A 12014-nucleotide genomic window follows, 5' to 3' on the forward strand; every position below is an offset into this window, starting at 1 on the left:
TACCTTGTGTGAACCATGACAAGGTTAACATCTCTCGGGTTTGGCAGTATATTTGTGCATCTGTTGTCTAGTCTATGTTTAAATGTGACTTTTTCTTCTCGGGCATCAAACCCAACAAATCTCCTATCATCTCCACACGACAAGACGAGATTGTTATGGCTCATTCCAGCAACTCCCATCACAGCCGACGAGTGCAAGTCCCTATGCAGAAGCGTCGGCTTCCACGCATTATTTTCACATCGATCCCGCCATAACACTACTGCATGGTCACTCCCACCTGTTATGAAACAAGGATCATCCCAAGGCGTAAACATGATTCTGTTGATAAGACCTTTGCTATGAGGCCTGTCCTCCAGAAATTTTGACTCACAACCCTGCAGATGAACAGATATACAAAAAAATAGTATGACCATCAAATAATATCTTAGAATAAATAGATAAATCCAAGGTTGAACCAAATACCCAATTATTCCAGCTAAATTGATTTCTTTTTTCTAACAGGTTAAGAAGGCCTAGTTAACTTTCTACAAGTCACACATTCCACTAATGAGTGTGCAATGGCAAATTTAATATATGGTAAAACGCTAGTGTATAACAGCTTTCATAGATTTTTTACCCCTCTAGCTTCATTCAGATATATGGCTGATATCTGAGGGTGACCGTCATCTGCAGTATACACGGAGAAAAGTGCACTCTTGTGTGGATGCCAAGCTATATCTTCTGCCCATTTCTTCTGATCTACTGCAACCCGATTAACTGTCTTAAACAAAGTAGCTGTGGACCTGCTCAATTGTGAAACCATTAATGGGTTANCAACACAAGCAAAGGAACTAATTTTGAGGCAATTGCTTTCTTGGGGTAGTATATATAAAACCAAGAGTCTCTTTTACCTTGTGTGAACCATGACAAGGTTAACATCTCTCGGGTTTGGCAGTATATTTGTGCATCTGTTGTCTAGTCTATGTTTAAATGTGACTTTTTCTTCTCGGGCATCAAACCCAACAAATCTCCTATCATCTCCACACGACAAGACGAGATTGTTATGGCTCATTCCAGCAACTCCCATCACAGCCGACGAGTGCAAGTCCCTATGCAGAAGCGTCGGCTTCCACGCATTATTTTCACATCGATCCCGCCATAACACTACTGCATGGTCACTCCCACCTGTTATGAAACAAGGATCATCCCAAGGCGTAAACATGATTCTGTTGATAAGACCTTTGCTATGAGGCCTGTCCTCCAGAAATTTTGACTCACAACCCTGCAGATGAACAGATATACAAAAAAATAGTATGACCATCAAATAATATCTTAGAATAAATAGATAAATCCAAGGTTGAACCAAATACCCAATTATTCCAGCTAAATTGATTTCTTTTTTCTAACAGGTTAAGAAGGCCTAGTTAACTTTCTACAAGTCACACATTCCACTAATGAGTGTGCAATGGCAAATTTAATATATGGTAAAACGCTAGTGTATAACAGCTTTCATAGATTTTTTACCCCTCTAGCTTCATTCAGATATATGGCTGATATCTGAGGGTGACCGTCATCTGCAGTATACACGGAGAAAAGTGCACTCTTGTGTGGATGCCAAGCTATATCTTCTGCCCATTTCTTCTGATCTACTGCAACCCGATTAACTGTCTTAAACAAAGTAGCTGTGGACCTGCTCAATTGTGAAACCATTAATGGGTTAGTATAGATTAGTAAGAGGTAAAAAGATTGGGGGTTTCTGAGACACAAAACTTCCCAGTAAAGAAAACATTGTACAAACTCTATTCTCTTAAGATCTTGTACAACAAAATATTGCGGTTTGTTGGCAAATATAAGTGAAAGTAAAATCGCCGACTTTATGGATGGATGAAGATGATATCAGTTGGAATTGAATATAGATAAACTTAACACATTTGAAAATCAAGGAAATCAGCAAGAAACATCATAAGCTAATCAGGCATATTTACGGCAGAGTTTACCTATCAGACTGAAGCTTCCAGAAATGAACCGCCCCATCCAATGCACTGAAGAATAACCAAAAACCAAAAGCAAGAGGGGGGAAAGAAAAAAGATTAAGCACAGGATTCAAGATCCAAGAGTATATTAGATTAGCTAATTTTGTCTAGTATATATAATTTCCTTAGTAAAGAATAAATTAGGTAGCGTCTTTTATTCACTTTTGGGAAAGAACCAAACAAAAATAATGTAAAAAGCACCTTGTAGCAAATAGCTCACGGTTTGAAGGAGAAAGAGCAAGACTTCTCATTCTTTTCGTGTGGCAACTTGGTAGCATACCTACAGTACGACCTTCAATTGTGGGACGCAAAGAGCTCCTACTTATAAGCGCTATCAACTCATCATGTCCTCGAAACTCTAAAACACACAAAAAGAAACAATAGATTCAGACGCAATGAGAAGGTAAGATGTGGCAAATCAATCAAAAGAATGGCTTTTACCAGATTTGTCCGGTTGTCCTTGTTGAGAAATGTTAGAAGAAACTCTGATCCTTGGCTTTGAAAAGTCCTTATTAGTCTGATTATCTCGAGCTTGAGTTTGATTATCTCGATCTTGAGTTTCCCATATCTTGTCATTAGAAATACTAGGAGATTTCTTGGCCTCAAGACCACTTTTGGCTTCCTTTGGGACATCCCTTGTAGGCATGGGTTGAGCTACGTTATCTCGACCCTGGGATTCCCTTACAACTTCATTAGGAATACTACGAGATCTCTTGGCCTCAGGGACACTTTCATCTTCTTTGGAGACATCACAATCCCTTGTAGCCATGGGTTGAGCTCCATTATCTCGAACTTGGGTATCCCTTACTACTTCATCAAGAATACTACGAGGTCTCTTGGGCTCAGGGCCACTTGTGTCTTCCATTGGAATGTTAGGATCCCTTGTAGCCATGGGTTGAGCTTGGGTGGTCTCATTTACTTCTGCTCTCACGGGTGCAGAAGCTCTTCGCTTAAAAGAAGGAGGTAAGATAATAGCTGGCACTTTCAAGGAATCCATCTCACTACGTGAATGTGGAGTAGAGGAGGTTTCATTGGTAGTCTTGGCCTTATTTCCCTCGGTCCAGAACTCTGCTATACCAAGTAAACTTCCATTTTTACCAGGCCCTTTTGATTTTGACTTAGATAAAGTACCATCTTCAACACGATCAATTTGTAAAAATTTTGCCTCGGCATCTGCCATCAGTTTTCTCTCTTCAGCAAGCTGCAGACAGATACATCAGAAATCATAAGAACAAGACCAAACAGTAAGGACTCTCGCTTGTAAATTGATCCTACCATTGCCCTTCAAAGTTTTGAGCAAGAAATGGCATTTGCATATTATGTACGAGGAAGCAAATGAGAAAAGCTCAATAATTATGTTGAAAACTGAGCTCCAATTGAAACAATAAGAAGAAATCAATCAAAATCCCTAAAACAGATGCAAAAACCCAAATCAACAAAACTGATGCACACTCTACAATAAGCCGAATTGGTCACATAAAGCAACAGAAAGAAAGTGAAATCAGTGGTCAAGAAAACGAAGAAAGAAGAGACCTTTCTGTCGAGGATTGAAATCTGGTCTTTAAGGCGTTGGATTGACTTGGCACGCTGGTCCATGAACTCTAGTAGAGCTTCTCTATCATCTGGGATTTGAGTTGAGGACGTTTTTGCTACTACTTCACCTTCTTCCCCTTGTTCAGTTTTAGGTTTTTTCATCGCCGTCGTCGCCATTTCAGTCTCCGTTCGTCTTCCTCCAATCAAAACCTTTTTTATTTATCACCCCGCCCGATGCGTGCAAGTGGGGGCTTATTTTTCCCTCTCGTCGTTTCAATTTCGCAACCACATTTTTTTTTGTTTTCACTTTTCCGATTTTGCCGCTTCAGATATTAGGGCTAAAAGTCGTGTGTGCAGCTCAACGGAACGGTGTTATACGGATATACGCGATTCCTTAATTTGGAATTAAAACCGTCAAAACATCATTTTGCCACAAAGCCCCACAGGGCCACAACCCACACACGCACACACAAAAAGACAAACCCATATATAAAGAGGAAAAAAAATATATATATGATATTTCCTTTGATTTAAAAGACACTGTAGGCTGTGATTATTGCATACATACTGAAAGAAGACTGTTTTAAGAAACTAACAGAATTCACCCAGCATACAACAAATTTAGCATTTGAGAAATAATATCAAACTGTATATTAAATTTTGGCTTCTTAATTGTGGAAAAGAGAAAACAGTCTGGTCCAGAAAACAGGGTTTGGTAACTATAGCATTCAGAAAATGTACATAAAAGCGATGGAAGTCAGAAAGGATGTCAAGAGTATGGAGACAAAGTTCACACCATTGTTGTCAAGGATGTCCACTCCTGATATCTTCTTTACGGTCGGCCCTGGTTTCCCTACAATCTGCACGACACATAATTCAGTCAACTACTCTTTCTCACCTCGATCCCACATATTTTACATGTTCTTTTTTTTGTAATGTACCTTGTTCCGAACAGAGCAGAAGCCACTGAATTGGATGGTTGCTCCTAGTACAGAATCAATAAGACTCCCACATAATCCAGCTAATGCAGCGAGTGGAACGGCTAATAGTTGCTTCAGAGCCACATCGCTTGGGCATTTTGCGGTAAAGAATCCAAAGATAATGAATGTTAAGCCAACAGTGGTTCCGGCTGCCAAGGCAGCTAAGAATCCTGCCTTTGTAACTCCACCATTTGTTCCCTTCTTCACCGGCTGAGAATGAGACCAAACAATTTAGCTAAAACATGGAAAATTAACTAGCGACTGGCAAAAAAATGGAACAAGAAAAACCTTAAACGTTGTGATTAGTCGAGGCTGGGAATCACTTAGAACCCCAAGCTCCGAGGACCAAGTGTCTCCACTACAGCAAGCGTAATGACCGATGATCCCACCAATAAGAGCTGTTACAATTATCGACTGCTTCGAATCCAAACACTTGTCCTCCCAACCCGTTAGAGTACATGCAATTACAACCAGAACTGACGCAATCCCACTATTGCAAAACACTTGTAACCTGAAACAAGATATTTGAGTAATCCCCTGTCAAAGCAACTTTTATTGGTCAAATAAATAACAACTTCTACAAGTGAGATCATTCGCTAATATATCAATGAAAAAATATAATAGAGGCTAACCAAAAAGAAACAGTCTCTTCAATGAAGTTCTAAATATCAACATCAACATCAACCAAGGAAAAGGGAACATCATTGTTTAGAAACAGTCCAGTGTATGTGGTTCAATGGGATGCTAATCTAATCTCACATCTAAATAATTTATCCTAATCCCAAACTTCATACACAAAGAAATCCAAATAGCTCAATCTCACATAAGTCAATACACCAAACTCTATCAGGAAATTTTATTAGAAACAGATCATCGTATAAACACTCCAGTGGATATAGTAGATTTGCAGAGCGAACAAAAAAATGTACCAGTTCCTTTGTCCACCTTCCTTAAACTCAACATCAACGCGTCGTTTTTTATCTTCGCCAACCTTGGTAAGCTTCGAGGAAGTAAGAAAGAATACAAGCAGCAGAGCTCCGTACCTTTTTTTATTTAGATTCAACAGATTCATCCGATCAAAACCAATACAAAACACTTTCTCAATAACGAAATAATCGAATGTCAATAACCGAATCAATCAAAATCGGGAGTAGAAAGAAACCTGTAACCAGCGGCGAAATGGATGGTCATAACGAGGAATCCAGCAATTCCACCTGAGAGATCGAGCGACTTCCGTTTGTACGATCGGAAAGCGATGAGTGACGATATTACGACGGCGATGATAAGCCTGAGCTGCGGCGACGTTTCCATTTTTACAAGTACTATCGGAGAAGCTCGAAGATTTCGGTTGTTGAGCGTCGAGAGAGAGAGAGAGAGAGAGTACAGAGCAGTTTGACCCAACCAACGTCATCACCGATTCATGTATGTTAATTGTTGTTGTTTGTTGGTAAGATGTTTACGCAGGCTTGGGCCTGGTATTTAATAATGGGCCTTAAATGGGCTGACCCGATATAGATTTTGTAACAAACGAGATAACGCGGGAGACCATATTTTCCTACGTGGACGAAGATCATCCAATCGGCGATCGAGTGGTGGGACCAGTATCGATTTCTATTATGACGTGGCACCACTTAAATCACAATATCCGTAGTCCCTCTCTCTCTCACACCTTTCTTCTATCTGAGCTTCTCTCTCTCTCTCTCTGTAGAGCAATAATGGCTGCGGCTGCTTCTTCCCTTACAATCGCGTCTTCTTTCTCCGAACCACGGACTCAGATCCTCAATTCCTCGAAGCGCTCGAACCTCCCTCTTCAATATACCATCCCTTACAAGGTCGATTTACGGAACAGGAGCAAAAGATTGGGACTCGTCGTCAGTTCTGTTTCAGCTCCCAACGTTGAGCTTCGTACTGGACCCGATGATCTCATTTCTACACTCCTTTCTAAGGTCTGTATCCCCGAAACTATACGCCCATCTTTATTTGATTTGAGAACGATATATAGAAGAGATTTTGATAATTATGGGGAGTGAGTGGTGAACAGGTTGCGAATAGCGATGGAGGTGTGACACTGAGCCCTGAACAACACAAGGAGGTTGCAAAAGTGGCTGGAGAGCTTCAAAAGTACTGTGTCAAGGAGCCTGTTAAAAACCCTCTCATTTTCGGAGGTAAATTATTAAGAACATAGCTGCGATTTGCTTCTTCCTTGATGATTCATAAATGTGAATTCTCGAATTGTGGTGCAGATTGGGACGTGGTGTACTGTTCTAGACCAACCTCTCCCGGTGGAGGCTACAGAAGTGTGATAGGCCGCCTCTTCTTCAAAACGAAAGAGATGATACAAGGCATTGATTCTCCTGATATCGTCAGGAATAAAGTTTCCATCACTGCTTTCGGTTTTCTTGACGGAGATGTCTCCTTGACAGGTAACAGTTGAAGAGAAAACACCCATATACACTACTATGCATCTGCTCAAACCCAGTCTCATCTTTTACCGTGTTTAATCTTTCAACCTTTTGTGTGATCTTATTCATAGGGAAGCTGACAGCGTTGGACAGTGAGTGGGTTCAGGTGATATTTGAGCCTCCCGAAATCAAGGTAGGATCTCTGGAGTTTAAATACGGGTTCGAAAGCGAAGTGAAGCTTCGGATCACATACGTCGATGAGAAACTTAGGTTGGGATTAGGCTCTAGAGGATCATTGTTCGTCTTCCGGAGGCGCCAATAATATTTGTATTAACCTCGAGCATCAATCAATGCAATTCACTATAGAAATGAAGAAACAACATATGGGCACTTGCGAGTGTGTAACAGTCGAAAACCACAAACCTGTGTACACAAATGGTGTTTTAGTAGGAACTTTGTTGTAATGTAAACTTCATTCCAAGAGTGTCTCACTCCCGATGAGTTGTTAATGAAGAGCTATGGTAAATTTCAACGTTTTCTCGCAAAGAACTACTACAGCCACAAACTCGAATTCAAAAGATGAATGTTCAATTCAAAACATCTCACGGATATCTGAAACACTCAGAATAACCATCTACAGAAATATTCAGAGCTGCCATACCTGTGAGGACCAAAGCATACATGAGTAATTGCCGAAGAATCTATAATGCTCTCTATACATGTTTAGTCTAACTTATACATATAGATGTACAGATGTATATGATGAAGTTTGGTTTAATTACCACAAGCCTGGATGATTCATTACACAATCTACACACGTCCTCGTCCCCGCCTATGTCCTCGCCCTCTTCCTCTTCCTCTTCCTCCTCCTCTTCCCCTTCCATGGCCAAAGTTATCGTCTGGTCTTCCGTAATCAAACATATTCATTCTGATATCCGCTGCCCCAGTTCCATGCATCTCCTGTCCCTGCACAGCAAATTACAATCACAGTTCTCTCATCGTAACAGGTAAGTACTAAGTACTAAGTCATTGAAAGACAAAAATGGGGTGCTTATCGAAATAAATGGTCTGGTTAATAAATCAAATAGCCAATTAAGCACATAGATGATGGATCATAGGGATAATCGAGATTGTTTTCACTCACATAAGAGTCTTCTAGATCAAACTGATTCTGAAGCTGCCATGCAAGATCTTCATCGCTTGTAGTATTGCTAGGATGGTCAGCTGTTGCAAGAACTCCCCTGCCAGTATTCTTCTTTTCCCACTCATCCAGTGTAAGCACTGCAGAGTCTTCTTCTTCTCTCCCCCTCCCTCTACCTCTTCCTCTACCTCTACCTCTACCTCTTCTTCCTTCGTATTGCCGGTCATTTGAACTAGAATTTTTCATTTTCTCAAGAAGTATCTGCGCAGCCGCTTGGTTCTGTAAAGGAACAGCTTCCACCACTGCAACAACGGGAGATGTTATGGCGCTAACGAGCAAGAGATTTACTTGGCCTTATTTGGGACGAATGATAGTTCTCTCATCTAATGTTTCAATGCAATTGCCTAATGAAAATGCCAAACTAATTAACGCATCAAATATCTGATATGCTATGAGAAAATTTAGATGGCACACCTTGTTTAGGTCTTGTATCTGAACTGCTTGGCTTTTCCTGATTTTCAACTTTGACAGATTTTGGATCAGAATCTGCAGGACTCCTTTGTAAATTCTTATCTGTACCTTTTTTGTTCCCACCAACTTCACTACTTTCACCTTTTTCTCCACCGGCGTGTTTTACGTTGCTTTCTGCAGCAGTCGTTGGTGTCGTCTTGTAGTAATCTGTCAATCATCAGACATGCTGACAAATTAATTTCTCTGATGCATTGTCCAAACTTCCACCACGATAGCAATTCAAGAGAACATCAATTTACCACACAATGAAAATGCAGACAGTCAAGTTCAAGTATTTAAACAATGGAGACCCAACAGGGCCAAAACTGGATACCTACCAAGCCGAGATTAAATAGATCAGACATCTACATGAATCCTCATAGGTTATATAAACGGATAAGTTGGGATTTTGAAGCTCGGGTCAAATTACTAGTATGTCTATATAAAAGTGCATTTGGGTAGAATATCCTTGCAGCAGTCTATGTACAGACAAGACATCTTTTACAATTTTATGCACACTAACAACATAAATTCCAAATTGGTAGATATTCTATTTGTTAACAAAGATTGGCCAACCATTATAAAGTGAAAGAAACATACGATAAGCTATTATAAAGTGAAAGAAACATGCGATAAACTACTGGAAGAAAATTGAATAGCAATGCGCAAAGAAGACAAACTAGCATATTTTTGAATCTTTTTGAATAGCAGTTGCTTACCACGGTGATAAGAACCTTTTTGAATCTTCAACTCCTCAAATGGAGGAGGACCATCACCAGCTTTGCTTTCCTGAGATTTCCTTCCAGATGAATGAGCCAAACTAGCATATTTTTTCTTCATCTGCCATTCTTCAGTGAGTGATGGCACATTACCTCCCAATAAAGTCACCTCTTTTGGAGTCAAACATACTAGACCGTCACGCACCACAGCCTTATTTTCTAAACGGACCTGCCAACGTTACAAAGGTATTATATTTTTATAAAACACCCTGCTGATGCATGACACAGACAACACAACATGAATCTGTCAATTAATTAGATTGAGATGTAATACCTTAGTACCAGGAGTCACATCATTGTTAATCGATGGTATATGAGAGTACTCAAGTGCGGATATCTCAGTCTTCCCATCAGTCAGAACGAATTTGAGCACTCGTTTACCAGTTGAACTTCCTAGGAATTCCTCTGCGCTACTTCTTGTAACATCCCTAACAGAACTTATCTATATGCTCACAAAGCAAAGAACCCCAAATTAACACAATACAGAGAAACTAGAAGTACCAAAGTAAAAACTATGATATGTACCTGAAGAACTTTGGGGCCTTGAAGATGAGAACACCTGCGTAACTCGGTTGAATNATACATGACGATCTTTAAAACAAACCCCATTTAAGATACTCTACATGTTTGTCTTCTCATATAAACTTCACTATAGTAGTAACATTCAAAATTCATTATAGATTATATATTTATATCTTTTTGAAGGCATAATTCGTATAGCTTATAGCAAACCAGTAACTGTAAACTCTAAACAGCATAAGCAAAAACTTTCTTCCTGTGGCGACGCTCTAGTGGAATTCCACGTTTCTCCTTGTTTTCTTGGTGAGCCGTATTGTCAATTCGACGTGGATAAGAATATTTTTCTTTTAGTGGTTTGACAATTATGATTATTGAAAGAGTGTAATTAGGTCACTTTATTCAAGGAAAGTGTAAGTTTCAGTCTTGTGTACAAGTACTAAAAGTAAATAATTAAGCGTGACACTTATTATAAAGAAGGACAACAACAAAAAATTGGTTTGGGTCAGTCACATAATCTAATGCTGTTTTTTTGTTTTATTTTGGATGGAGGTGATTTTAGTAGGTCATGACTCATGCCCCTATCAACTTTAATGTGTGTTGTTTTGATGGTTCCTTTAAGCTCAAGTAAAACAAAAGTTTCACCAAAAAAAAAAAAAAAAAAAANTGGTAATTAAAAACGGAATTACGAAAAAGGAAACTTTAATTACGAAAAAATTGTTTTTTTCTTTGGGTTTAGTTAGTGGGCCTAGTGACAGGCCCATATGTAACTCCGAGATTTCGGCAGTATGACTTCTATGCTTCCCGTGTGGAATCCGACCAAAGTCGATTAAAGAGCAATGACGATGGATGATGGTAACTCCGTCTACGTCGGCGGCCTACCTTACGACATCACCGAGGAGGCTATCCGCCGTGTATTTTCCATTTACGGCTCTGTGCTCACCGTTAAGGTAAAAAAAACTTCTCTTTCCGTTGTTGCCTCCAATATCTTAACTAAATTTAGGTTTCTTAATTAGGATGATTCATTACTTACACGATAAACATTTAGTTCTCGTATTTGAGATTTCAATCTTATTGTGATGGTGTTAAGAGATAGTAGTAGATATGAATTGATGTGAGCTGGTCAGACTGTACTTTGACATATTTGTACTGTTTTGGGAATTCAGATTGTGAATGACAAGAGTGTAAGAGGGAAATGCTATGGCTTTGTTACATTTTCAAATCGTCGATCGGTTGATGATGCTATCGACGACATGGATGGAAAAGTATGGTTCTTTGTTCTTTGTTCTTTGTTGTAAAACCAAAAAAGAAACAAAACTAGTTTTGTTTTTTCCCTTTTCTATAGTGATGTTTTGGAGTATTTGTATATTGTTGACGGTACTGAGCTCGTAATCAGAATATTGGTGGGCGTGCAGTGCGTGTGAATGAAGTGACGACAAGAGGTGGAAGAATGAATCCAGGTCCAGGGCGGGTACGACCACATGGTGGATGGGATAGAAGCCCTGATAGGAGAAGTGATGGTAATTATGACAGGGAACGGTATAGTGATAGGTCCAGAGAACGGGATAGGTCACAGGACAGAAGGAAAGATCAACATTACATAGAGAAGGAAAGAGCTTATGAGCATTCACTGGAGTTTGAGAGGAGAAATGATCATGATATGCTTGATAGAAATGGTTACAAGGAAAGAGTTCTTGAAGGTGATGGAGGAGATTGGCGTGGGGATCGGTCTTTTGGGGATAATGGTAGGGGAATCAAAGTCAAAGGGACCGTTACTCATGAAGGTAGGAGCCAAGATACAAAGAGAGATGATAGGTAAACTTTTTGTTGAAGTTTGTGTAGTTTGTAGACTTCACATTCGCCGTTAGCTTTTAGATGTAGGATTACCCCACCTGTTTATTTGAACTATGACATTCGTTTTTCCGTAAAATTGGTCTACTGGTTTAAATGAGTCAATACTGGGATGCTGTTGTGGTTAAGTATGATAAATTGTCGTTGATAAGCACAAATGCAGAAGGTTTGATTTAATAGATTTGAAGAAATCACTTACTCTTGTTGGCTTCGTACATGTTACCGTTTGACAAATGTTTTGGTTTGCTTTGGTATTGTTGAGATTTTTTTTTTTTTTTTTTTTTTGTTTT

At 39.5% G+C, this 12014-nt stretch overlaps 5 protein-coding genes across 6 annotated transcripts in view; 2 read left to right on the forward strand and 3 right to left on the reverse strand.

The window, feature by feature from the left end:
* The window catches only part of LOC104770368, a 5662-nt gene extending 1743 nt beyond the window's left edge, over window positions 1–3919 (reverse strand). The window contains exons 1-6 of the mRNA XM_010494780.2: window positions 3546–3919; window positions 2454–3213; window positions 2214–2370; window positions 1977–2021; window positions 1504–1669; window positions 890–1261 (exon numbers count right to left, since the gene is read on the reverse strand). Coding sequence (XP_010493082.1) covers window positions 890–1261; window positions 1504–1669; window positions 1977–2021; window positions 2214–2370; window positions 2454–3213; window positions 3546–3722 — 1677 coding nt within the window. The 5' untranslated portion in view covers window positions 3723–3919. The remainder of the gene's footprint in view (window positions 1–889; window positions 1262–1503; window positions 1670–1976; window positions 2022–2213; window positions 2371–2453; window positions 3214–3545) is intronic.
* Window positions 4114–5937, reverse strand: LOC104770369 (protein PGR-like). The gene is made up of 5 exons (XM_010494781.2): window positions 5688–5937; window positions 5455–5568; window positions 4814–5036; window positions 4487–4735; window positions 4114–4405 (listed from the first exon to the last, which is right to left on the reverse strand). Exons 1-5 carry the CDS (start codon window positions 5834–5836, stop codon window positions 4274–4276), a joined length of 867 nt encoding a protein of 288 aa, XP_010493083.1. The 5' UTR covers window positions 5837–5937; the 3' UTR covers window positions 4114–4273.
* Window positions 6187–7459, forward strand: LOC104770370 (probable plastid-lipid-associated protein 8, chloroplastic). Its single transcript, XM_010494782.1, has 4 exons — window positions 6187–6471; window positions 6567–6690; window positions 6769–6948; window positions 7059–7459. Exons 1-4 carry the CDS (start codon window positions 6241–6243, stop codon window positions 7247–7249), a joined length of 726 nt encoding a protein of 241 aa, XP_010493084.1. The 5' UTR covers window positions 6187–6240; the 3' UTR covers window positions 7250–7459.
* Window positions 7354–9966, reverse strand: LOC104772390 (tudor domain-containing protein 3-like). Its single transcript, XM_010497012.1, has 6 exons — window positions 9883–9966; window positions 9632–9799; window positions 9298–9526; window positions 8543–8746; window positions 8072–8370; window positions 7354–7893 (listed from the first exon to the last, which is right to left on the reverse strand). The coding sequence occupies exons 1-6, from the start codon at window positions 9964–9966 to the stop codon at window positions 7738–7740; spliced, it is 1140 nt and encodes a 379-aa protein (XP_010495314.1). The 3' UTR covers window positions 7354–7737.
* The window catches only part of LOC104770371 (serine/arginine-rich splicing factor 7-like), a 2894-nt gene continuing 1556 nt past the window's right edge, over window positions 10677–12014 (forward strand). The window contains exons 1-3 of one of the 2 annotated variants that reach the window (XM_010494783.2): window positions 10677–10823; window positions 11040–11138; window positions 11270–11688. In XM_010494783.2, coding sequence (XP_010493085.1) covers window positions 10713–10823; window positions 11040–11138; window positions 11270–11688 — 629 coding nt within the window. In that variant the 5' untranslated portion in view covers window positions 10677–10712. The remainder of the gene's footprint in view (window positions 10824–11039; window positions 11139–11269; window positions 11689–12014) is intronic. The other variant, XM_010494784.2, reaches the window with a different exon arrangement.

This window comes from Camelina sativa, chromosome 20 (assembly GCF_000633955.1).
Source record: "Camelina sativa cultivar DH55 chromosome 20, Cs, whole genome shotgun sequence".
Taxonomy (NCBI): Eukaryota; Viridiplantae; Streptophyta; class Magnoliopsida; order Brassicales; family Brassicaceae; genus Camelina; species Camelina sativa.